General features: G+C 38.1%; 2 protein-coding genes across 2 annotated transcripts in view; both read right to left on the reverse strand.

Moving 5' to 3' along the window:
- Positions 1-14,177, reverse strand: part of LOC306856791 (rho GTPase-activating protein 39-like) — a 33,526-nt gene extending 19,349 nt beyond the window's left edge. The window contains exons 1-2 of the mRNA XM_079396264.1: positions 13,816-14,177; positions 2,578-3,039 (exon numbers count right to left, since the gene is read on the reverse strand). Coding sequence (XP_079252390.1) covers positions 2,578-3,039; positions 13,816-13,829 — 476 coding nt within the window. The 5' untranslated portion in view covers positions 13,830-14,177. The remainder of the gene's footprint in view (positions 1-2,577; positions 3,040-13,815) is intronic.
- A 625-nt stretch (positions 14,178-14,802) lies between these two features.
- Positions 14,803-27,278, reverse strand: part of sulf2a (sulfatase 2a) — a 30,372-nt gene continuing 17,896 nt past the window's right edge. The window contains exons 2-21 of the mRNA XM_079395746.1: positions 24,951-25,190; positions 24,339-24,578; positions 23,286-23,437; positions 22,648-22,817; positions 21,425-21,575; positions 20,686-20,861; positions 20,471-20,599; positions 20,010-20,075; positions 19,640-19,763; positions 19,340-19,538; positions 18,166-18,409; positions 17,948-18,044; positions 17,766-17,860; positions 17,609-17,668; positions 17,311-17,480; positions 17,047-17,189; positions 16,854-16,962; positions 16,714-16,747; positions 16,138-16,191; positions 14,803-15,796 (exon numbers count right to left, since the gene is read on the reverse strand). Of these exons, the coding sequence (XP_079251872.1) occupies positions 15,766-15,796; positions 16,138-16,191; positions 16,714-16,747; positions 16,854-16,962; positions 17,047-17,189; positions 17,311-17,480; positions 17,609-17,668; positions 17,766-17,860; positions 17,948-18,044; positions 18,166-18,409; positions 19,340-19,538; positions 19,640-19,763; positions 20,010-20,075; positions 20,471-20,599; positions 20,686-20,861; positions 21,425-21,575; positions 22,648-22,817; positions 23,286-23,437; positions 24,339-24,578; positions 24,951-25,131 (2,625 nt within the window). The 5' untranslated portion in view covers positions 25,132-25,190 and the 3' untranslated portion in view covers positions 14,803-15,765. The remainder of the gene's footprint in view (positions 15,797-16,137; positions 16,192-16,713; positions 16,748-16,853; positions 16,963-17,046; positions 17,190-17,310; positions 17,481-17,608; positions 17,669-17,765; positions 17,861-17,947; positions 18,045-18,165; positions 18,410-19,339; positions 19,539-19,639; positions 19,764-20,009; positions 20,076-20,470; positions 20,600-20,685; positions 20,862-21,424; positions 21,576-22,647; positions 22,818-23,285; positions 23,438-24,338; positions 24,579-24,950; positions 25,191-27,278) is intronic.

Raw genomic sequence — 27,278 nt, forward strand, 5'->3', positions numbered from 1 at the left:
AATGTGCATTTCTAAGAGACAAAAAAATAGATATTATTATTAGTAATATTATCAGGCAACCCAAACCGGTTTCTTGATTTGAAACACTATCACTCATTAGATCATGCAGAAACTAAGAAATTAATTTTTATATTTATTTTGTTACGGAAAATTAATGGTCTGGTTTCTACAACTTTCACTTTGGAGCAAAAATCTGACTTTAAACTTGAAAAAAAATAAAGATTTTACATTTATCATGATAATTATCGATATCGACTGATATGAAAAAAATTATCGTGATAATTTATTTTGGCCATATCGCCCAGCACTAGGTGGAATATACCTAAATAATCTGTTTTTCATAGAATATAATTTGAAACCTTCAGAACTATATACCTGTATTACGATTTCTGCAAGTCAGCTAGGGCTGTGCGATATAGCTGTATCTCAATATTTTTCAGCAGAGGAACATAATTTCAATCAAACTTACACAAAAACCAAATGTATATAGTGTGAGAATTAAAAACAGTAAAATGCTTAGGTATAAATAACCTAGGCATGCAACACTTTTTACTAAATGACATCATTTATATCCACCAACAATACAAAAATAAACAGCAACCTGATTTTATGTTGCCCGCAAATCACAAATACACTAGCACTCAAATGTTTGGGGTCGGTAAGATTTTTAAAAATGTTTTTGAAATACCCCTCACCAAGGCTGTATTAGTAAAAACTGTATTTTTTTCAATATATGTATTTTATTACTGTATATTTTAAAATATAATTTATTACTGCTGCTTATTATTTTTGTGGAAACCTGTTTTCAGGATTTTTTTTACTATTGTTAAACAGTATTCATTTGAAATACTTTTTTGTAACATTATAAATGTCACTTTTGATAATTTTATTACATCCCTGCTGAATGAAAGTATGAATTTCTTTCAAAAGATGAAAACTCTTGCGAACAGTGGCATATACTGTATCTCCCAGCCCTACACACAACCCACAAAAGTTATTTGAAAACAACTAAGATATTATCATACTGCTAAAATAGGCACAATGCACTCATAAAGCTATAGTTATGGTCTCTGATTCTCTCACACACAGCTGTCCATTGTTTTGGGCACATCGTATGACCTTTGAAAAATGTGAGTCATCCGTAAGGAGGCTTAGACGTGTGGGGTTCCCAAGAGAGCAGCACGGTTGCTCGAGAGGTTTGAAACACATTGGAGGCCAGGAGGTGGGAGATGAGTGGTTTGTTGGCCTTCTAGTTTTACCTAAAGGTCAAAAATGTGTTGCCCTTCTGGTTTTACAAAAAGGTTAAAAATGTTGGGCCTCTCAAAGACAGCAGTCATGCGTGTCTAAAGCAAAGAAAGACGACAGCTCTTCATCGCACTCACCACTCACCAAGTTGCTCGTGCCACAAGCAGCCACAATATTTCAAAATCCTCCAAAGCTACAGTGGGATCCCGCAGTTAAGATATTGGACTCCATTAACTCTTTTTCCATGGGTGGATTTGAAAGAACGAGTCCCCTGCTAAACATCTCCCTGAAATAGAAAGAACCACTGTATATGCTGGATAATGTATACCATGGCCTCAAGAGCGCTTTTCTTTGCGGGAAAAAGGGAAAGTCCAGTCACGTTCGAACCACAATGGTTTGGCTCCCCCTGGGCTCCGACCCCAGCAGCTTTCATCTGGTGGGGCCCAGAGATTGTTTTAGGAAAGAATAAATGGCCAAAGGATTGTAGTTGGGTAAAGCATAAGGCACTGAAATAACAGAGACACAGCCCAGCGCCAGGTGAAACAGAGCTGGCATGACTGGAATCTGGTTACAAATATGGTTTGATGGGTCTGGAAGAAACAAACTAACTCTCATAAAGAACTCGATAATAAGGGTTAAGAGGAAATATCAACTTTTCACATATGGAAGCAATTTATCTAAATGACTGCCTTACAAGTATATGACAAACACAAGGAGTGCAGCAACAAATGCTAAAGGAATATTATGGGTTCAGTAAATGGTTAGCTCAATCGAAAGCATTTGTGGCATAATGTTGATTAAATTCCCACAAATAAATTCCCACTTTTGTCTACTTTATCTAAAAAAATGCTCAGCATGAAAAGGACCAATCTGTAAAAGTTACAAATTCAATAGTATAGCAACAGGACATTAACAACATGTGTTAAAGTAAATTTAGTGTGAAATATGTTGCAACTTTGCTGGCATTATAACAACGCATAATTCCCTACAACTGCAAAAATTATTTAAACCATTTTACAGCTCAAATAATACACAAGTTTTAAGAAGAATCAACACAAGTAATTTCTGCTTTAAATCCTCAAAAACATTGGCCCCATTTCCTTCCATGCTTCAACGTAACGTTTTTTTAAAAGCTGAATTTGAATTTACTTTTTTTTTTTGTAATCGACAGTATGCCACAAGTGCTGCCAGTTGAGCCCAGAAGGATCTTTAGTTTCAGGGAAAATCAGAGTGATGTTCCAGCAGTTGAAGATAATTGGTCTCTGGTTAAGGACATTTATTTCTGAGGAACCCTAACGGCTAGACTCAAGATAACATGCGGAGAAAGCCTACCTGAGTGAGTCTTTGCTACTATCGATGCTGTGGATGTCTGGTTTCTGTCTGTTGTCCATTTCTTGTTGTTTAGGCTCTTTGCCGGCACTTTCTGGCTCTTTAGTGTAGGGCTCCATGGGTGGGGGGCGTCTATCTTGACTCCCTGTGGACTGAGTCCCATGTTGCTTTTCCCTAGCACCCCCATCAGCCTTGCGCTCAGATGCAGTGCTGCGTTTCATGGCCTGGAGCTGAGACAGAGGGACAATATCTGCACCCTGAGGTCTGTGCCACACGGTCATGCGGCCAGCAGAGTTGTAGTAGTAAAACCTGCCGCTCTGGGGGTCAAAAAGCTCCCACCACTGGTTGCCATCAGCCTGGCGGACGGGCACATCGGTGGGTGGGTCCCAGCCACACTCTCCCGTGGCCAGATTCACGTACATGCGCTCTTGCGAACGAGGCTCAAGGATTTCCACCCAATCAGCGCTGAGGAGAAAGAGAGAAATAGAATTATCACCATTTAAATCATATTTCATTTTAGTATGCAAAAAAACTAGCAAAACACATTTATTGTCATAATATTGACCCTAATTGTTTTCCAAACAAAATATGGTACATTGGAATCCTAGTAAATCAAATCAACAAAATGGCACAGCTGCACTGTTATAAATTACAGGCCGTACTTCATGGTCAATCTCTTAAGTGTAATCTGATGGATGTGTTATCAAGGGAATTAGGCCAAAGCCACAGAGAGATTCGCTATGTGTGAGAGTGCATGCTCAGAAATGCTGGCTCAGCACACCCTTAATCCTATCTGCAGATACAGTAGAGGAAACAAAGTTGTGAGCTGGAAAGCACGTATTCCCCCCCACACACACACAGGGTCTCGGGAGACAAGTCAGGTCTCCCATCTGGTAGTAGATGCGCTTGTCATGGTCTGAGCTCTTTAAGTCATCTTAGTGTGTCATGTGACTCTTAAAATATTTACAGAAGGATTGGAAAAAAGGCAGGACTACAGACCATGCAATCATCTTGGAATCACAAGACGCTACGATGTAGAAAGTTTAAAAACATGTTTGACCAGACACTTGACATTACACAAAAACTGTAACCAAGCACAGTGTCTTATATCATAGAAAATTCAATTTCATGCAGACTTATTCCTTTTGTTTTCCAAATACATATTATCGATCTTATTGTGAACATTTCATCTATTCATTTTTAATCTTTGTAACAAAAATTCTGACCATACCGAACAAACATCTCCAATTATATTATTATTTATATCACACCTCTGTCTTGGACACTCCATGGAGAAAGTGACATCTGATGGAGGCCTAAACAACAAAAAATACTTTAATGCCGCTAATTTGGGTCATGTTGCCCCACTGAGAAACCTATTGTTTCTTTTGATCTAGTTTCCTAATGCAGAGAATCTTAAATGTGCTAATTTAAGCCATGTGGGAACTCAGACTATCTGTGCTGGGCGGCGAGATTGCTTCTGTCACCTAAACCAGCGAACGGCTTGCTATGACTCAATCTGAGAGTCAAAATACTGATATTTATCTTATGTGGTTTAAGCCTTAGTAAACTAAACATACACTTACATACTAGAAAAAAACAAGCGATGATATGATCATGATGTCTCAGATGTCTAGATGTGCAGACACAGCTACTGTAAATTTCCCTTTCAATTCTTCAGCTGTTTAGCATGGTCTGATGATACTCCAGTGAGGCATGTCAACGTTTGCCCAGCTTCCACACCACAACAAGTGTGTTCTTTCTCTCCCGCCACGTGCCCTCTATACCACTGGTCAGATAGTGAACATATGTCCTTTTGTTCCCTGGGCTTTAACCCAAGCTGTGGCTCAGGATCAGAAATAGTCAGCCCACCTGTTCAAAGGTGCTCGAAATGTAACACAAAGCAGTCCAACTCTCTTTATTACTCTGGTTTTTAACATTTGAAAAAGCAACAAGTACCAAATCTGTTAATATACCATTGCATCGTCGTAAAAACAAATGTAGATATATAGTGTCCATGAGAGACTATAATACAGATGGTGCCAGGTAAGCTGGGAAACGCAAAGCAAAGCAACAGACCTGACTGAGTCTCAGCAGAGACATGCTGGGACACCATCTGTCTCAAATATACCAATCATTTCATTTTACCTTCATTATCACCATTAAATATTTGAGCCCTGCCTTGAGGGAAACAGCGTCTAACCCGAGGAAATGCATTGGTTTTGTGTTCATGCATTAATCCTAAGGGTATATGCACATTTGGCAATTTAAAAATGTATTATGGGTAAAGCTGGCAATGCTACTGATCACGAAGAATCCTGTCCTGTAGTGTCTATATTCCGCACAAACTATTTCTCGCTACCAGATCAAGAGCTTTATAGGTGGGAGCTGTGTAATTGAAGAGCGGTTAAACTGGAGGCCTTTGTGTGCTGAACTCCACCCACCTTTTTCTCACTCATTCGTACCGTCTCGAGAGAGGCATTCGGTTTCTGTAAAAGAATCCTCAAGACTAAACTCCTCCTCATCAAACTCAAATGTTTATCATTATATTATCAAGAAAACAGGTTTGCATAGATGTGAAAAAATTAAATGGAAAGAACGTGAAAAGTTGTATAAGAAAGCTTCTCAACCAGGAATTATTCCTGGGCATTAGAAATCTGTTTAGTAACACCACCAAATAGAGACAGCATTCAAGAGAGTCTGATGCTCAGGCTATTCACCCTCTTTTTAACCCTAGTTCTGTATGGAGAAATATTTTTAGAAAGTGTCTAATAATGTCAAATAATTTCCTAATACATAAAACAATGAAATCATTTTTCAAATTCCTTAAGTCTAGAAATCTGCACCATTGTTTAAAAATAGCTGTAAAATGGCTGATCTCCAAGCACTGAAATACAACGTATTTGGACTAAATCCATTGTTCCAAAACGAGGGCAAATGCTGTTTTTATTCAGAGCTTTCTTTAGGGCCGCAGTTTTGAAATTCCACCTTAGGTGTTTCTGATTTAGACTACCCGAGACCACTCTTAAAGTAAGGAAAAATGCAACAACTTTAACAACAATTCTCTGTGCCAATGTCTTTTAGCTGCCAATTACTCCTCATAAAGTTGAATGCCAGGCCAAACAATAACATACTATTCTGAGTTTGACACTTGACAAGCATTGGCCATGCCGAGCCAAAGTGTTTAAAAAAAGAACCTGCCTCTAACTTATTAGAACTCTGACTAGCTGAAAGTGCTAAACACAGTCACTTTATCTCCAAATAAACTGTTCCTGTGAAGGATTATTTACCAAAAAGAATATCCTAAGAATAACAGATGAAAGGGGGTTGAGGTGATGTAATGTAATTCAATATGGTGGAATGGCATGCAAATTGTGTGACAGGTGGGGTTATGTAACTACCTGAAATATAGTTCCACTGAGGTGTGGCAAGAAAAAAGATTTTACTTGCTTTGATATACTAAAACGCATCAATTGTTTTAACCTTAAATCAGTGTTCACCTCTTAAACTATTTCAAACATTTGGCCTACAACTAATTTAACTTGCATATTTGTTGCATTTGAGTACAGAAAACATGCTGTGTCACTCTCAAACACAAATGCACAAAGTGTCAGCTGAGTACACACATGCAAATAATAGGCGTAGTTCCACAAACAGAACACACATGGAAGGACACTGCCCTGCCTCTGAAATAGAGAAGAGCGTGCAGTGCACACGTTTACTCAAACAAAAAACAAGCTGCTGCACCTGTCAAAAGAATTCTGAGGCTCTGTTAAGGGAACTCATTCCAGTGATACTAGAAAAAGTTAGATGTATAAACTGTACTCACAAATATTTGAATGACAATAGCTGAATGAAAATGGATGGATACTTTTCTTCCATTCCTTCCATGTTGCATGCAAATGCTTCATTTATCCTATCCTATGCAACTAAACACAGGGCTTAGTTGCTAGGGTATGTGGTTGATGCACTAGTGAATAAAGGTGCAGGCTGGTTTGGCACATCTTAAACAGCAGACTAGGCCTCCATCAGCAGAGGTCATGGTACAGCTGCTCCGGTCTGTTTCACTTTTATTCTGCCTGGCTATACAGACCTATACTGGTTTCATTTATCTTTGGGGGTAACTCGTCAGGACTGATATAGTTGTATATCTGATATACAGTGGGGCAAATAAGTATTTGATACACTGCAGATTTTTCATGTTTTCCCACTTACAAAGAACGGAGATATCTGTAATTTTCATCGTAGGTACACCTCAACTGTGAGAGACAGAATATTTTTTAAAAATCCAGAAAATCACATTGTATGATTTTTAAATAATTAACTTCCATTTTATTGCATGAAATAAGTTTTTGATCGACTACCTACCAGCAAGAATTCTGTCTCTCACAGACCTGTTAGTTCGTCTTTAAGAAGCCCTCCTATCCTCCACTCATTACCTGTATTAATTGCACCTGTTTGAACTCGTTACCTGTATAAAATACACCTGTTCACACACTCAATCAATCAGACTCCAACCTCTCCACTATGGGCAAGACCAAAGAGCTGTCTAAGGACACTAGGGACAAAATCGTAGACCTGCGCAAGGCTGGGATGGGCTACAGGACAATAGGCAAACAGCTTGGTGAGAAGGCAACAACTGTTGGCGCAATTATTAGAAAATCTAAGAAATTCATGATGATTGTCAATCTCCCTCGGACTGGGGCTCTATGCAAGATCTCACCTTGTGGAGTATCAATGATCCTGAAAAAGGTGAAGGATCAGCGTAGAACTACACGGGAGGACCTGGTCAATGACCTGAAGAGAGCTGGGACCACAGTATCAACGGTTGCCAATGCCATTAGTAACACACTACACCGTCATGGATTAAAATCCTGCAGCGCACGCAAGGTCCCCCTGCTCAAGCCAACACATGTCCAGGCCCGTCTGAAGTTTATTTATTTGCCCCACTGTATAACTGATATTCAATAGAATGAGACATAAGAAAATGAGCCCATCCCTATCAAAAACCTATCATTTTTTTATGGTGGTGCTCTTAAGTGATATCAATTTAAGCTAGAGCTAAAAATGACTACAAATACAATCCTATGGCAGCTGTCTGTTTGAAAGTTGCTTACTGAGATTTTTAAATAAGAAATTTCATGTACTTAAAGTATTTATGTTACATATTTAAGGTTTTATTTGAATCCAAATTATAATATCTGGATTACTTAAAAAGATCTATTCATTGTTGGAGTGAATTTCAATGGAGATAAACACAGATTTAACTCCAGCTGGTTATTTACAGAAGTGATAATTGCATTACAAATTTACATAATAAACATTTCAAATTTTAAAATTCAGCTAGTGAAATCTGAACTTTTAATACAGTGGCACAGATTCCAGTGTGTACAGATCTGAACCGAACAACTTTCAATGTAGTAACAAGCTGTTGAACACTTTTGAACACTGACAGCTTGTCAAGAGGTGTGGTGTTAGAAAACCCACAGATACAGGTGGCTTCTATTCTTATTTATAATCATGAGATGCTGAAACACTCCTAAAGTTATGCAAAAATGTCAAAAATATCTAAACAACAAGCTGGATGCTAAACAGTCAGGTTTCAGGAGTGGCCATTCAACAGAGACTGCGCTACTCTCAGTCACTGAAGCCCTACGAACTGCAAAGGCTGATTCCAAATCGTCAGTCCTCATTCTGCTGGATCTCTCTGCTGCTTTTGACACTGTCAATCATCAGATTCTCCTGTCTACCCTCTCATCACTGGGCATCACTGGAATTCCTCTTCGCTGGTTTGAATCCTATCTCACCGGTAGATCCTTCAGGGTGGCCTGGGGAGGGGAGGTATCCAAACCACATCAACTGATCACTGGAGTTCCTCAGGGATCGGTTCTTGGACCCCTCCTCTTCTCCACGTACACTACATCGCTGGGTCCCATCATACATGCACATGGCTTCTCCTATCACTGCTATGCCGATGACACGCAGCTCTATCTCTCTTTTCAACCAGATGACCCAACGGTAGCTGCACGGATCTCAGGCTGCCTGGCGGACATCTCGGCATGGATGAAAGAACATCACCTACAGCTCAACCTGGCAAAGACGGAACTTCTGGTCTTCCCTGCCACTCCGACTCTACGGCATGACTTCACGATTCAGTTCGGCTCATCAATGATTACCCCATCAACTTCGGTCAGAAATCTTGGTGTAATCTTTGATGACCAGCTGACCTTCAAAGAGCACATTGCAAAGACTGCTCGTTCCTGCAGGTTTGCACTACACAACATCAGAAAGATCAGGCCCTTTCTGACAGAGCATGCTGCGCAACTTCTTGTCCAGGCCCTGGTTGTTTCTAGACTGGACTACTGCAATGCTCTTCTGGCTGGTCTGCCATCAAACGCAATTAAACCTCTACAAATGATTCAGAATGCAGCGGCACGACTGGTCTTCAACGAGCCCAAAAGAGCGCATGTTACACCTCTCTTCATCTCCTTGCACTGGCTACCAGTGGCAGCTCGCATCCAGTTCAAGTCACTGATGCTTGCGTACAGATCTACCACAGGCTCTGCACCCTCCTACTTCCACTCACTATTACGAACCTACATCCCCTCCAGAAGTTTGAGATCTGCTAGTGAGCGACGCCTTGTGGTACCATCACAGAGAGGCTCAAAATCACTCTCCAGAACATTCTCGTTCACCATTCCTGGCTGGTGGAATAATCTTCCCACCCCTATCCGGAACGCCGGATCTCTGGCAACCTTCAAGCAACAACTGAAAACTCATCTCTTTCGGCAGTACTTGACTTCATCCTAAAAAAAAAAAAAAAAAAAAAAAAAAAAAAAAACTTTCCCTCTATCTTTCTCTCCACCTACTAGTTTGTACTTATTTGAACAATGACTGAGACTTGGTGTTACAAGCACTTCCTCTGTCTGACTGCCTCTTCAAGATGAATCGCTTTTTGTATTCCCCAATTGTAAGTCGCTTTGGATAAAAGCGTCTGCCAAATGACTAAATGTAAATGTAAACATGTTTAAAGGTGGCATGAAATAAAAATGCACCTATTTTATAATTTATTTTTAAGTGAGTAATTTTCAAATAAATAAAGTACATTTATCTTGTTTTAGAATCTTAAAATTTTTATGCAGTGTAAATGTGGAAATCATATGGCTAATTTCTCTTGCCTTTGCTGAGACGATGATAGCTAAAGCAGTTGGTACTCAAGTGTTGTGGTTTAGAGAAGGAGGGCATCAAACTTGTCTAGCCAAATTGTAGTAAGTCAGTATCATATGCATGACAATACGTGAGAATTCCACCCACTACTAATGGATAATGGGCACATGACAATGGAGAGCATTGTTAGCTCAACCATCAGCCTCTATTCATTTGAAACAACCCCCTTTACAATTAAAGCTCTCACGACACCAGCGCAGAATCAGAATGCGAGTCGTGCCTTAACGGGGGTGTGTGGCTTTGGGGTAAGGATAAGGGGTCTGAGATGCTGAACTACAATCCCCTTTCCGGGAATTCTTTCTAAATAAAGCAAGAAAAGTTGACCTCATTGGGATGATGCATTGCCTATATGTGCTACATGGCTTTTTTGTCCATACTGCTGCTGATCTACTTCCTGTCTCAGTGGACACTGCTGCCGGAAACTTCTACTCCAAGCGGGAAGTCTGTAACTGCCAAACAGCAACTGTGTTAGCAAAACAATAAATCCTATTTCTAGAGGGGACAAATCTGACAAGCCCGCCGTTTGCAGGCATGCTCACACACAACGCCAAAGGCCTTATTCAGGAACAAACGAGCAAACTGACAGCAACAGTAAGACGTGAATGGACATGTGTGTGGGGGTAATACACACTGAAGTTAGCAGCATAGATGTGTGCTTAAATACAGAGTCGCATGTCTACTACCAGCTGTCAACGTCAATACTTCTTTTGAATGAACATCTCATTCTGAAATAAAGAGACAACTGTAAAGATTCAGTAAGATAAAAAGTGATTAACTGTTCCCTGAGCTGACAATTCCTGCTGTACAACATGACTTTATCATAATGTGTCCGGTAAGAGTCATACAGGCAACAAGTTAAACTCTACCATCTACTCTGAGGGTCATGCTAGGTGACTGGGAGGGAGGAGGGTCAGAGGTCACCTAACCACCTCAAAGGACAATGTTGTCTAAGCGAGCTCCTAGGAGATGGGAATGGGAGCCCCGAATGCCCAATTGATTGAGTTATTAACGTTTGTTACTAGGGAGGTCCTAGTAAGGACAAGATAAAAATAATGCTTTCTGCCTAAAGGCCTGAAGTTTTGCAAAAGATTAGCATATTAACGGTGCAAAGGTGGGGTCAACAGCTATATTTTAAGTGCCACATCCTGAGCAAACACAGGAGATGAGACATAAGAAAGATAATTAATACCAGTAAAACAATTCAAATAGCACTAATAACAATAAATGTGTTTCAAAAGACTCAAATAATTCCACTGTTAATCCTAGTTATTTGTTGGCCCATTAATGTCGGCATGTAAAGCTGTCAACATGCAAAGAGGCTGGTTTTGAATGAAATAATGAAAAAGTCCATCCCTTCTTGTCCTCCCACATCAAACATATTTGTTTAGAAGAGTTTTGTACTGTTTCTACTTGTAAACAGTGGCTGATCTGTGCTTGATCTATATCAAAATAATATTATAATAGGGACATGGGAAAAAGGGGGGGGTGGAGGTGTGGTTTAATTGGAGGCCGATCTGAATGTGAATTTGACAGACTGGAAGAAAGCGCTTTTAGTGGACTAAATGATTGGAGAAGTCTGGAATACATCACCAGAAACAAAAATCACTCAACCCAAAACTGAATCAATAGGACAGGATGAATTTCCACTAAATGCCAACTTAAGGCAAGTAGTCTGTTTTGAAAACATTTTTTTGTGCGCAATTCTATCAAAATGAATGCACCTTCAAAAGTGATGCAGTGTCAATGTCTTTGCCAGACCAACAAAAACAAACCGTGACACAGATGACAGCTGAAATTCACTGTATTATTTTAAAAACCACATAACTATTTGTGACGCACTGATTCACTGTGTATCACTAATACAAAAGAAAAACATCATCATCTGACTACATCTGACTAAAAAACCAACAAAACTGGAAGAGAAAACAACTCGTTGGCCTGCGAGGCACACCCTCAGGCAGAGCGCTGGAGACGGGCCATTGGATGCTTTTCACATTGAGCTCAAAGATCTTGTTAAAACACTGGTGCTAAACTACTGTCACAATGCTACGTCCTCCCTTTGTCTGCACACTATTGTGTACCAGACATGCAAACAGGGGGAAAACATCCTATTGTGAGATCCCATTCTGGATCAAAGATAAACCTCAGCTTGTCAAAACATACATTTACACTCACTAGCTGGAACTGAAAAGCTGGAACAGACCACAAAAGTGCCCATCAACGATCTCTAAGAGTAGTGCAAATTTACAACACCATCTGATGCATTTTAAACAAGCTTCAAACTTCAGCGTACAGAGACGTGGCTTCAAAAAGCACCAAGTGTCCAATGTCATGCCCCTTGTTCAGCTTCTGAACGCGGAACTTGGAAAGAGGAACTGAGAGAGAGCCATCAATAATATGGCTGATCAAAGCTTGGTAGTGTGTTACATCAAACAGTTAAAGTCTTTCAACCACCTCTTTTCATCTATTTACACTTCAGCATCTGTGTCATAATCAAGCTCAGGGTGGAAAAAGAGGGTCGACTACATTTTTATTTAATTAATTTGTACATCTGCAACCCTGTGCTTAACAGATGCTCTGTGTTTTTCTGACAGTGCAGCACCAGTAAACACAACATGTGTCCCCAGCTCACATTATGTGACTTCAGTGTGTCTAACCACAGTAAAGGTTTTGTGGGATATCAAAGAGGGTTCTGGTGGTTTCCTGTAACCATCAGCCGATATTAAGAAGCTTTGAATATAACATTTTTTAATTAGACCTGATTCACTATCTCATACAACACTGATTTTTCAGTATTGGAAAAAAATGGGTCACAAAATCGAAAAAATATAGTTTACATAATAAGGAATTATAATATAATAAATGATAATTATAAAACAATATGTGCATTTGTTAACACACTCAGATTCAAAAAGAATGAGCCATTATGCCATACGTTTATTATAAATATTGACAAATCCCATACTTTAGTGTATGAATGAATTGAGCATACAGGATGGTTTCTAATTTTAAGCAGCATCTATTGAATTGTCACCATAACTTTTTTTATCTGGTGCCAGTGACCTGCTACTCTTAAAATGACAGAAATTATCTAAAAATACCTTCATAAAATAAAATAAATCTTCATAAAAGGTGTTAATATCATGATTGTGAAAGAAAAATCACACAATTACCTTAAAATATTAAATAAAAAAGTTAAATGTCACCAGAGACATTCTACACCTATTGTTGAACTTAAAATGAAGGAAGTTGTCTAACAATCCCAAACTTTTTTTTGTTTGATGATTTGTAAATATCATGGCTGTGACGGAAAAATATAAACAAAATTATTAACTTACAATTATGTACAATTTTTTTCAAAGTCCCACCAGAGCCTGTGTGATGTTATTGAACTCAAAGCAAGTGAAATATTAGAAGACCTTCAGGATGAAGGTTGACTTTGATAGTACCTGAATTATTTATTTAAATATCTGCCATGATAGCTTAAAAAGACGCAATGGTGTGATTACGTCGGAAATGTTGCTATTTTAAAAACTAATGTGGGGCAAAGTTGTGAAACCTGTTTTGTTAAATGTGTCAAGATCAGCAGTAGTTTATCATTTCATGCATCCGATGAGATCAGACTGAGATTTCCGTGATTGAAATACTAGTTCAAACAGTGAGCCAGTGTTTACAGTAGAAGTCAATTCAAATCAAATACATATGGTCGAAACAGTTGGCCTCCAGTATAGATGCTGATTTAATGACACGACAGCAAACTGAGCAAAATATCACATATGACTGAATCCTCGTGAGTCGTGAAATCGTGGGAAAATCATCGCTTCATTCACACAATCTCCATATTTTCCCTCATACTGACTTATATAGCAAATTAAGTTATATTGGCAGTTTCCTGTAACGTTATATTGAATTTACATTGCTAAACTAGTTGAGCGGCTAACGTTTAAGAGACACCGCGCTAACCCCTCGTGTCAAAACTTGTTTAATTTAAAAAAAAAAAGGACTGAAACTTACCTTGTCCCAGCCATTATCCTCACATTGTACGGTTAAACCACAAAAAGTATAAAGGGAAGGGGTAAAGACGGTAAAACTTTATCCCCTAGGTCTGTCGGACGTCCTGCGCGAGAGCTTCGTGATGTGCATTGAGTCCCACATGCTGCTGCGCGCGCGTGAGCTGGATGGCTGGGGGTGTCTCGTGGCTGGGCACCTCTCTCTCTCTCCACCCCCTACACACAGATAGAGCCACTACGGTTTGCTATACACAGTAATTGTGACGCCCAAAAACTTTAGTAAAACAAACTATATGCTTTGGAGAGTTTAGATGGGTTATAGTACACGACAGGTGCAAATGTGTGGTTTCATATGTTTGATTGCCTGAAGGAATTTATATCGGATTATTCAAACAGCGCCACCTGCTGGCGAACGAGGTAACATGTTGTAAACGAGGAGCACACGCTCCTGAAATGTCTTTCAGTGATGCTACAGCTACACTGCTTAAAATACACAATGTATGCATGATGGTTTAGGTTTAGGCTGTCTATCTGGTCTCCCAGCCTAGCCAAGCTGGTTTTAGCTGGTTTAAAATGGTCATCCAGCCGGGCCAATTAGGCGTTTAGCTGATGTAGCTGATCAGTCAATGGCTTCCTGTGTCTGGCTGTAAAATGTGATTATTTATTTATTTAGTTAGTTTGGTAGCAGGGTAAAAGAATTCATAAGAATAGTATCCACATATAATCCATTTATAGAGAGATCCACACCCACAGAAATCTATTTTAGAAGTAAAAAAAAGTCAGAAAATTAATAACACTGCTGAAAATAGCTGGTTTAAACAGCCAACAGTGAGGCCAACCTGGCGGAGAGACTGGCACAGAACAGTCAACTAGTTTTAGTTGTTATTTTTCCAAATTTCTGTTTAAGTTTTATTTTAAGTTTTTGTGTTCTTTCTGGAAAAAAAAAATATATATATATATATTTGTGGGGAATATAAAAGAAGTACACATGGGTATTTAACACTTTATTCACCAACTACTACACCTTCATTGTTTTCCAAATTTCAAGGCAAAGGAAAACAGAAAAATGTAAGGAATTGGTTGACAACTACACAAATATTTGAAATTTCATAACTATTATAACACATTACTCAAACACTGTTTAGTATGTTATTAATAAGTGCATTCAAATAAACGTAAGACCTTTGTTAGACTGAAGGTGCTCTCCTTTCACAAAGACAAACTCCCATATCTTCAGTCTGGTAAAAAATATTCTAATATTTACATTAATTGCACATACATTCAAATACATACTATGCAGCATTCAGTTCCAAGTGTTAACTTACAGTAGCACCATGTTTCAAAACGTAATATTTCCATGAAGAGAATCACATAGGTTGCAGGTGACATTAACATCATTATAGCACAACATGTATTATGACGTGTCCTTGGGATTTTCACTTTGAGAGTAATATTACAATATCCACAGCAGCAGAGAAGTCAGAGCACACTGGCCCCGCGTTTAACACAGTATCAGAGTCCCACAGTCTTACAGAAATGATAAAGAAGTAGTGTTTACTGAAAAATAGATGACAGGTTCATATCTTGATGATGAGCCATGTGAGTTTTCTCATCTTATGAGAGCAGTGAAGGTGATCGGTCTTTGCCACAAAATGTTACATGCTTGATTGGACAGAGATTTGCTCATCTCCATCAAAGTCCATTATGGTAAAAAGTTTCCATGATGGAAGTCTTTCATTAAAAAGTTCACAAAAAATGTGGCGAATCAAAAAATGTGAATAGAAACATTAATGAACTGCATTGAGAGAGAAACTGAGATGACCACACCGATACAACTCCACACTTCATTATAGCTAGACGTTTGCAGAGTTTACTTGCTGTCCTCGGGTCAGGAGTTAATCGGTTCACATTCCTCACCTCTGCGCGTTCTTCACAGTGGATAGTAGAGACAGATCTAACCTACCCATCCCTCCCAAATTTGGCCCCTGAGTAAACAAACAATAACAAATCTTCAGGTTTTAGCAGAATATGAACAACAAGAAGACAAAAGAACGTTAAGAACAAAATGAGGACAATGTGTAATTATGGCAGTGGGACGCTCTGCACCATTCTGTATTCTGTTAACACACTTTTTTATCAGTAATGAAGGACTCTTATCGTCACGTGCGCATCTAAAGGAATGTCAGGAGAATTGAAAAGCTGCTCATGCGGCGAGGGACAGCATGAACATACACTGTGTGACAGGGGGAAGAGGGCTACTGAGGATTAGGGCTGATAACTGGCTGGCTGAATTATATTAAGCAGATGGTGTGTACAACAAACTCACATTGATTTGGAGGATGGTTTCTTCACTTTTGGCCTCTTCCGACGATGAAGAGGCCTGAAGCATGTGGAGCGCGCACACACACAGCACCCCACGCCAGCAAAAACACAAACACATATAACAAAGATAAGTAATATATATGTTAAAAAAATATATAAGACATAAGAAAAATCTTTATAGTAGTAATAAATATAAACGTGTGTGTGTGTAGATATTTATAGTATAGATTAGTTTGATTAAATTTAATTGTTATATACTTCATAATAACAAAAAATATTGTAATGATAACAAACATATAAGATTTTTAATTAAAAAAATAGTTTCTTAGTCTCACAAAGGATGGATTTATTTGATCAAAAATACAGTAAAGAGATCATAATACTTTGCTGAATAGAAAGAGCTTTATTTATGAAATAGAAATTGTTTGTAACATTATAAATGTTGTTACGGTTACTGATCAATTTCATGTTCTCTTGCTGAATACATGAATTACTTTCTTTAAAAAAAAAGTTGTACACACACATACGTATTAATAATAATCCTTTTTATTTAGCCATTAAAACAGAAATGAAACAATACCTGTAATCGTACAAAGAGTTTCTTTCTTTACCACCTATAAGAGATAATGATGTGCCATTGGGTTATAGATTGTGTGTTTACAGGTATTATGTTGAAATGCAACATCAATGCCAAAACATTCATCACGTGGCATGACTCACCTGTCTCCTGATTGCACTCTTTGTGACCTTTGCAGCTGCGCAGTTTCATGAGCTGCTCGTGCATGTGATTCACTGCATCACGATCAAGTGTGCTCACAGCATTTATCAGCTGCACAGAAAATAACAATGATGGGGGTCCCCATGATTATTTGAAATCTTCTTTAACAACTAAAAAAGTCTAAAAGAGACCTACCTGATAAGGGTCTGTGTTCAGATCAAAATACTCTAGGAAGCCAGTGGCAAACTCACAAAATAGGAAGTTGTGTGTCTCATTGATAGTCCTCAGACACCAGTAAGTGTTATTGTTGGCACTGGTGCAAGCACAAAATGGCCCCACTGACAACACAAAAAGTTAATACAAGTGAAATCACGTCGTTATTTAATTTGGCAAACATTAAATATGGTTTTGTGTGATTTATGAAAAAACAATGATGTGATATGCTATGCTCTGCAGTACTTGTCCAGAAGGGCGCGGTCTGCCAGTGCTGGTTATCATGGGTGAAGCAGGTGAGGCCAGGCATGCTGCAAGTGTCATTATTACGCAGACGCTTCAGGAGCTTCCTCAGCTTTTTCATGCGTTTCTGCTCTTTCATCAGCCACTGTTTCTTATCTTTGGAGGTCATTCTACTAGATTAAAAGAACAGATATCTTCACTATCAACAGTAATCAACTGTCAACTGTAGATTGTAACATTAGTGATAAGGTGTTAATGTGCCTTACTTCAGCTTTATGGAAAATGATGAATGAAAACCTACTTGACAGAATGCATCCGGCCTGATTTGAGTTTGAACAGTGCCCTATTGTTGTGTTGATACCTTTTAAGGAAACATTACACCATTATGTCAAATGTGTGATCAAGCCAACACTTAATGAAAGCATGAAAACCTTTTTTATGTAAAGGTGGAGGCTTACATGTTTTGGCTGCATTCACACTCTTTCGGTCGAACCTGCTTTAAATGTCCTTTCACCTCTCTGAGATTCTTTATTTTGGTCTGCAATGTCTCAATCTATTCGAAAAGCAAAATGTATTTAATAGTAAAATCATGGTTGTTTGTTTTTATTTAGATTGTTTAAGAACAACTTCATAATCTTACCTCATGCTCAATGTGTAGTTTGTGATCTTTCCATGCTTGTAGAGATTTATATAATCCACCATCACACCTGACCGTGTCGTTCATCAGTATTGAGCATCTAAACAAAAAAGTAAAGTTCATTTTTAAGTTGTCTATCTAGGTTTTAGACAAGTATGGTTATTAGATTATCACTGATTCTAGTTGTTATCATATACAGTAACAGACTATCTGTGTTGTACCTGTAGGTGACTTTAAGAGCAGTAGGTGGCTTGAGGGAGTTGAAGTTGTTGTCTGTGGGTCCCATTCCGCTATATTCTACATTCTCTCCATACACTGCCTGCTTTCTGCCTAGCATGTGGCTGGTGTTGAGGTCGAGGGGCTGGTAGCCTTTCTCCAGGTCCAGAGTGTAGACATTTGAGTCCAAGTGATAAGAGATAGAACGAGCCCAACGATTACGCGGCAAACTCTTCTTGGTCTTCAGCTCTGGAATTAACATTGAAATATTGCTTAAAGAACATTACTATAGAATTATTTCTCAAACTGCTATCACACCAATATCATAAATGCATGCATATGAATATATTCACCCACCAGATGGAGACATTTGTAAAGAAAAGAACAGGTGCTTTTTATATATATATATATATATATATATATATATATATATATATATATATATATATATATATATATATATATATATATATATATATATCAAATCTAAAATAACTCTTTTCTATCTGAATGCATTTTAAAATATAATTTATTTATGTGATGGCAAAGCTGAATTTTCAGCAGCCATTACTCCAGTCTTCAGTGTCTCACGATCCTTCAGAATTATTCTAATCATTCAGAAATATGCTGATTTAGTGCTCAAGAAATATTTCTTCTTCTTATTAAGGTTGAAAACAATTATGCTGCTTAATGTTTTTGTGGAAACTGATACATCTTTTGTAAAATTATATACTGTATGTTACTTTTGATCAGTTTAATCCTTGCTCAAAAGTATTCATTTTTTTCTTCACACACACAAACAAAATCTTACTGATACCAAACTTTTAATTGGTGGTGTATAAAACATATTTTAGTATAGTAGAGTAGATATTGTTTTTGGGGAGCTCTTAAATTCAAATCACATACTTCCAGGGGTTCATGCACCAGATTAGCAATTGTTACTGTGATAAATGGAAATAACAGATACCAAGAAGATATCTTTCTTTAGGCATTATAAGCCACCTTCGAACTAACCATTTTACATTTTGACTAAACTATGTTGATTCACTTATATCCATCCACCAAAAAATAAATAATAGGTATTTTCTGAAAACAGCCTTCTTGCCATTTAACCACTAACCAAGCAAGAACAGTCTGACACTCTCAGGACCAAATGTGTGAAACTATAGAATGACTCACTCTTTTTAGTGAATGCCTTCTTCCTCTTGACAGGTACGGTGGGCTCACAATCACAGTGGTACGATGCAGAACGAGCTCCATTGATCTGTCCCCTGTTGGCAGCCATCAGACCCAAAGCACGAGGTGCATAGAGACCTGCCATCCCTTTACACTTATACAGCCTCGGCATGCCAGTCGGACCCTCAATACACTGCCACTTCTGCACAGAGGAGGAGCGGTTAGTTAGAGAGCGCTAAACAGCAGGGAAATCACTGGAAATAGTCAAGGGAATATGCAGTGTAATTGAAAGTGAATATTTACCTGGCCTGGTTGCTCACAGGGTGTCTGGTATTCAGCTCTTTGACACAGGTCTCTGACCCGCTGATACTTTGGCAGCGAATTCTGTTCCACCTCTTTGCCATCTGCTAGCTTATGCAGAGGCTTGCTGTAGATCGGAAAGAGATCACATCAGGTTGCCACCCAAAAACAGCAAAGAATTAGATACAGCCCCTATTTGAAACACGCAGATGTGTCTGATGTCAGTCTGCCATCTGGTGCCTCTCTAATGGAGCCATGTCTAATCAATTTCTGGGGTTAAAAATCTTTTTCAGAGCGATACAGTGTAAGAGTTTGTGATACAGCGATCAATTAAAAATGCATGGGTTCATCTGGCCTGATCAAATGTACTCACCCCCTCTCCACCAGGAATGAATCCCTCCACACTTTCGCCTTCTTGTAGGAATGAAACCTGGTAAAACTGAAAGAATATGAAGACAAAAGTCTGGGATTCTGAATGGCGAGAATTAAATGTTTATATTGGTGTAGTTTAAGCCACTTTAATTTATATAGTGCTTTACACAGTACAGGATGTTTTAAAGCAACTTCACAGTAATAAACAGAAAAATAACAATCAATCAACTTCTTTAAATATGAAACCAATTCAAATTATGCTGTAAAGCAGCTCTAAAAATACAATAGTGTCATTCAGCTCAAGTCAGTTCAGCGCTGGTTCAGTTAATCACTGTGTAAAGTTCATAAATTATAAAAAAGTTATAAGCTGCTCTACAGAAGGGAAAAATGCATAAATTTTCAGAAATTAATCAATTTCTCTAAAAGCGCAAGTGTCATTATCCAGCACAATTCAGTGAGTACCTGTTGACTGGTCTTTCTTTTTCTAACAGCTTGAGGATGGACTTGCCATCCATGTCCAAGGGAATATCCACTCCGGCCATGTCCAGTAAGGTAGGGGCAAGGTCAATGTTCAGGACCATGTGAGGATTACTGCAGGAGATCACAAACATGGAATCAACAATGTGTTATTTTTAGCATTTCACTGTGAAGTTGTGATCTTAATATCTTTGACTCACATGGCACCCGCATCCACATTAGGGCCTCTCAGGTAGAAGGGGATTCGAATGTCAAATTCATATGGCATTGATTTGCCCTTGACCAATCCAAACTGGCCAATGTGATAGCCATGATCAGACATATAAATTATGTAGGTGTTATCCAGCTCCCCAGTTTCCACCAACATATTGTAAACCTGTGGGGAAAAAACAGGAAACAGCATTTTACAATATCTAGGTTAGTTTATAACATTTGTACTTTTTCTACATTACCCCCTCAGGTGTGAATTTTCTAATAATTCTATGGCTCGTCGTCAATTATTCTTTACGTAACTTACACGACAATTCAAGTTTTGGTTGGTAAGATTTTTTGAATGTTTTTGAAATGTGTCTTTTAAGTGTCTAATGCATTTAATTGCATAAAAATATATATTGTAATATTATAATTTAAAATAGCTGTGTTCTGTATTAATATATTTTAAAGCAGTATTTATTCCTGTGATTATTTATTGACTCACTCATAAAGACTTGCTTTGTTTCTGAATAAATCTGTTTTTGAACGAATTATTCAGATGACTCGCTTGCAGTGAGTCACCTACTAGTGTAATGATATAAACAGCAGAAACTGCAGAGACACTGAAAAATTTGCACTACTAATGGAGCAGTGCCAGCACTCTTAGAATGCCACAATGCCAGAGAAATGCAATGGAACTATTTTTTTGTATATGTGCTATATTGTTAAGTTAGCATGATCTGTTACCTTCTCAACGCTGTCATCCACTGAAAGCAGGGTCTGCAGCCTCCTTCTCTGCAACATATTGGTGAACTGCATGTGCACAGGCTTCATGGGTCCTGTGTACCGCAGGATCCAGTGCTTGTCTGGGTTTGGGGCATGGTTGTAGCTTGGGGTTCTGTGTGGGACATTTTCAGAATTGTTAAAACCTGTGACACTGAAAGATTTAAAAAAAAAAATTATACACTTTACAGTCCATAAATAAAACTTAACCAAGGGAATTTAGAGTCACAGTCCTACTTTTTGTGCATATCTTGAGGGTACAAACATCTGTAAATGGCAAAGCTTTGTGTGTAATGCATTGTGTGCTGCTTCATGGTGCTAAACCTGCTGAATAATATTGCAGAGACATTTCATGGTGTTGCGGATTGAAAATGTCATTGTTGCAAAACAGTGCATTGTGCTGAATTCTGAAGTCCTATTTCATATTTTAATAAGCTAATGCATTGTCATCTTTTGGTTTGTGAATACCCGATTTGCATAAAGTTGCATGCACATACCAGCTGCAGCTTTAAGAATGAGCAACTAAAAATAATCATAAAAAAAAAACAATAAAATAACAGTAAACTTGTAACTGGGCTTGTGTTTCAGTAAAGACGTATGCTAATGTAGAACTTTTATGAAATATAAAAGTTGCAGAGTAACCAAACGCCAACCATAAAGCAAACAAAAATAACAGTACATACACCAGCCATGGGGTTTATACCTCTAATGGGACCTAAGAATGAACATTTATGCAACGAATAAATCATGATACTATAATAATAGCACTGTATATTTCTCTTGAGCCTACTATGTAAACTCATTTGCCAGAGGTGCTATGGAAACAATTACTGTACACAGAATACATAATCAACCCTCTGTTCCTGCAATAAACCAAGACCAAATAAGTCATAAGAGTTGGTTCATTAAAAGTAGCTAGTGTGAAATGAGAATAGTGGCTACAGTACTATACAGTGAGCATTATTTATTGGGTGGTCGTATCTCAAACGCCATGAGAACATTTGATAAAGTGCTAAAGACTGAAAAATTGATACTGAATGAGATTTATGAGACCACATAAAGCTGTTCATGCAGACTGAGAATTCTCTTAGTGTGTGTGTGTGTGAGAGAGAGAGAGAGAGAGAGAGAGAGAGAGAGAGAGAGAGAGAGAAAAAAAAAGAAAGATGAAGAGAAACAGAGAGTCTTACATGTGTTGAGATGCATTGGGGAAGGCGCTGCTGTACTGAGGTGCTGCATCCTCCGGCCCATGAGGGGCAGCATGGCTCAGGACCATCATCACAGGCCTGTGAGGGTACATTCTCTTTGACATACGAAAGTAGTTGATGCTGTCATTTGTGATTACATCAGTGAGATAGTCCTGTAAAAGAAACAACATTAGTCTCTTATGCATACCAAGGCTGCATTCATTTGATCAAAAATACAATAAAACAGGAATATTGTGAAATATTATTACAATTGAAAATTTGAGGTTTTTAATTTTTATACATTTTAAGATATAATTTATTCCTGTAATGGGAATGCTGATTTTTCAACAGCCATTACTCCAGTCTTCAGTGCAACATGATCCTTCAGAGTTCATTCTAATATGTTGATTTGGTGCTCAAGAAACAGTTATTATTATAAATGTTGAAAACGGTATTATTTTTGTGGACAGTTGATATGGTCGAAATTTGATATGATGCTTATACATTGTACAACCCTTAATATGTTGGGCAAATATTGTGAATGACATAACAGATCTGATAGTAGTACATGCCCTACTGTAGGAAATATGTTTCATCACACAATGTTCAGTCATGCTCTTTGAAAAGATACAGCAGACAACCTTTGGATACTCTGTGCCATGCTTTTCTCGGATACCGTTCCGGCACAGTGTGTAGTTGTAGAAGCGAGAGTTCTTCACCAGTGCTACCCATTCTCTCCAACCAGGAGGCACATAAGAGCCATTGTACTCATTCAGGTACTTGCCAAAGAAGGCTGTAACAGAAAGCTTTTATTTTGAGACCAGAAAATGGCAGAAGCACAAATGTCAGACAGGAACAGTTCACCCCAAAATTAAAAGTGGCTGAAAAATTACTCAGTCATAAGAACAGATTTGGATAAATTTAGCATTGCACTACTTGCTCACCAATGAGTGAATGGGTACCATCAGAATGAGAGTCCAAACAGCTTTTAAAACTTTACAATAGTCTACAAGTAATCCACTCGACACCAATTCCTCAATATCTTGTGAAGTGAAGAGCTACATCTTTGTAATAAACAAATCCATCATTAAGACATTTTTAACTTCAAACTGTTGCTTCTGGCTAAAATATGAGTTCTCTATCCAAAATACAGCTTTCTCCAGTGAAGAATTCAGCTTGTCTGGATCAGGAGAGAAATATTCACCAATCAAGCAATGTTTACAAGCGAAAACAGTGAAAACAGTTCTAAGCAAATAGGTCTAAGGCGTTATGAATTAGGTATTTTGACCAGAAGCAACTGTTTATGATGGATATATTTATGATGTTTATGATGGATGCCATAATGATGGATTTATTTCTAATAAACACAGTTTTTTTTGACAAGACATTAATTGATGGACTGGAGTTATGTGGATTAGTTTTGTACTATTAAGATATTTTTAATGAACTGTTTGGACTCTTAATCTGACAGCACCTATTCACTGCAGAGGATTCATTGCTGAGCAAGTGATATAATGATACACTTCTCCACATCTGTTCTGATATAGAAAACTAATCTGCTTGGATTACCTAAGAGTGAGTAAAATTCCAGCACATTTAAATTTTTGGATGAACTAATGCTTTAACCGAAAGCAATTTGTGAATGTAGTTCAGTGTTGAAAAATACTGCACACAAATACGTGCTGCTTACTAACCCGTCCTGTAGCCTGAATTGTTGAGGTGAACAGCAAAAGTGTGAGGTTCGTGGTGGGCCTGCCAGGACGGTGATGAGCAGTTCTCATTGTTTGTGTAGGTATGGTGGTTGTGCACATATTTCCCAGTCAGGATGGAAGATCGAGAAGGGCAGCACATCGGAGTGGTGGCAAACGCATTGGAGAAGTGAGTGCCTCCTTGCATCATTACACGCTTTGTTTTGTTCATTGCCTGCATTGAGCCTTTAGGGAAAAACAGGGAATATATGTAGATTCGAAAAAGAGGGAAACAGAGATCCAGATTGTTTTATGTAACAGATGCTTGACCATAAATTTCCTCCCTAAAAGGGTTTGAATGAAAAGCCTGAACAAAGACCAGCAGCAAGGCCATTATGTTGCCACTTCAGTGATTAAAGTGCCAAAAAACAGCATGTTTGGCACAATGGACCTCAGCAGTTTGCCGATGCCACTGGACTGAGTGTGTAAGATGCCCTTATGCTAAGAAAAGAATAAAATGACATGATAATGAATTGTGAATCATACTATAAACTCACATACTCACAATCAAACACAAAAACAGACCCACATACAGAGAAACACAGATGGGCAACGCACCGAGTTCAATGTCCTGGTCATCAGTAAGAATGAGAATGATGTTTGGACGAACGTTTCGGCGATCCCTCTGAAGACGAGATCGCAGTCTCTGCCCAGAGAGGTACATGGTTCCATCCGAGGGGTAGAGGAATGTCAGGATGAAGACAAGGAGAAGGGTGGCTGGTCTCCACCCAACTGCCATGACTTTATCCTGTCTTCCACCTCCCACACTTGTTAGAAAGATCACAGTTTCTTCTCAACCTGGAGAACAAAACAAGACTAAGTGGAATTTTTACAGGGACCATTTAGGGACCACCCTAAATAGAATGGAAGTTTTTCATATATTTTAGGTTTCTGATATCACAAACAATGTCTTCAGATTTCAGAACCAGCTTGGTTTCACAATATATGTGACCCTGGAGCACAGAACCATAAGTCGCTGGGGTATATTTGTAGCAATAGCCAAAAATATATTGTATGGGTCAAAATTATCAATTTTTCTTTTATGCCACAAATCAGTAGGATATTAAGTAAAGGTCATGTTCCATGAAGATATTTGGTGAATTTCCTACCTTAAATATATCAAAACTGTTCATTTTTGATCAGTAATTTGCATTGCTAAGAACTTAATTTAGACAACTTTAAACGTGATTTTCTCAATATTTAGATTTTTTTGCACCCTCATATTCCAGATTATCAAATAGTTGTATCTTGACCAAATATTGTTCTATCCCAACAAGCCATACATCAATGGAAAGCTTATTCATTCAGCTTTCAGATGTAAAATTGACACTTATGACTGGTTTTGTGGTCCAGGGTCACATATGGTCTATTTGACTTGAAGAGGAAATTTTATGTTTTCATAGTACAGTACACTCTTTTAATAAACAGATCAAAATTGACAGTAAAGACATTTATAATATTACAAAAGATTTATATTTCATTTAAATGCTGTTATTTTGAACTTTCTATTAATAAAAGAAAAAGCAGATATATAGCATTAACTCAAACTGGCATTACAGACAGTGGCACATACACGCACACTCCTTCTCAAATGACCCTCCACTTCTACTCCTTTGGGGTTTTGGTCACCACTGGCAGAGTAACTGAGGAGCTTGTCCATATAAATGATCTTATTTATGATGCTTGGCATTAATTAATCATTAATGATGCATAGAGACCGACTCATTCCCGAAGTGTAACGATCGGCTCAGTTGAACACATGGCAGCTGGTGTGGATGCTAATGACAGCGGGCTACAGGCCAAAAGGAGGGTGAATGATACTGGCCAAAGGTTAGAAGAGGAAAGGGTCATTATTAGAGAAGACAGTTGGGTGTTAATGGATTGGAAAAGGGAGGGTATGTGATGTCTGATACAAATTAGTTATGGAAATGTGTAGATGTATGTTTAGACTGGCCTCACAGCCAGAGCCGGGGCAGTTTTTAATGTGGTGGAAGGGACTATTGTGAAAAATGTGCATTTGGATTTGCTTTGGGATTTAAGGAAAAAAAAGCCAGAAATTAATAACATGCACAATTATTAACATGAATGAGAAAAGTGACAATTGTTAAAAAATGTATTTAGCAGGGAATAAACCTTTGGCTAAATACATAAAATTACAATAAATCTTGACATTTAAAAAGTTTTCAAATTACAGAATAATTGTCATTAATAATAAATTTTGAGTTCATCACACAGCCTGTATTCTATTGCACATATATTTACTTGGCTATGCATAACTGTTTAATTGCATTTTATTATCTAAATGTTAAACTGTTTTCTCATAAATATCCATCAGAACAAACCAACTGAAAACCACTGATTTATTGTGTAAAAACCACTAAATTTGGTAAATTAAAGGTAAAATTGCTGCCTTTTATAAACACCACAATTATAGACCATTGTTTGAGATTCACTGATGCCAAAGAGAGACAAAGCAGCACTTCACATATAACAAGATGTAAATTGCAGTCAAATCAGTATAAGTTCAAAACACTCCTAACACACCAGAATTACTGGATAAAACCCACAGCAGTTGTTCTTTGTCCTCTGAGGAGGTAAAAAAAAAAGTCTGATAACTAATAATCAAATACAATAGGAGGATTTTGTAGCTACTTTACACAGCAATAAACCAACACACCACCAACTGTGATGGGTTACATTCAGAAGGAAACATGAGCTAAGATAGGAATTACTGTTTGTTTGAGACAGGAAACCCATCTCCCAAAGCGTCAACCCATGAAACACAAATCCACATGGAAGTATCACTCTCATGAAGCTCCATGCTTATTTTCTTAAAGCTCAGAACACGCAGGCTACAACAGCCTCTGGCGATTTCCAGAGGTTAAA

Source organism: Barbus barbus (assembly GCF_936440315.1).
Source record: "Barbus barbus genome assembly, chromosome: 37".
Lineage (NCBI taxonomy): Eukaryota > Metazoa > Chordata > Actinopteri > Cypriniformes > Cyprinidae > Barbus > Barbus barbus.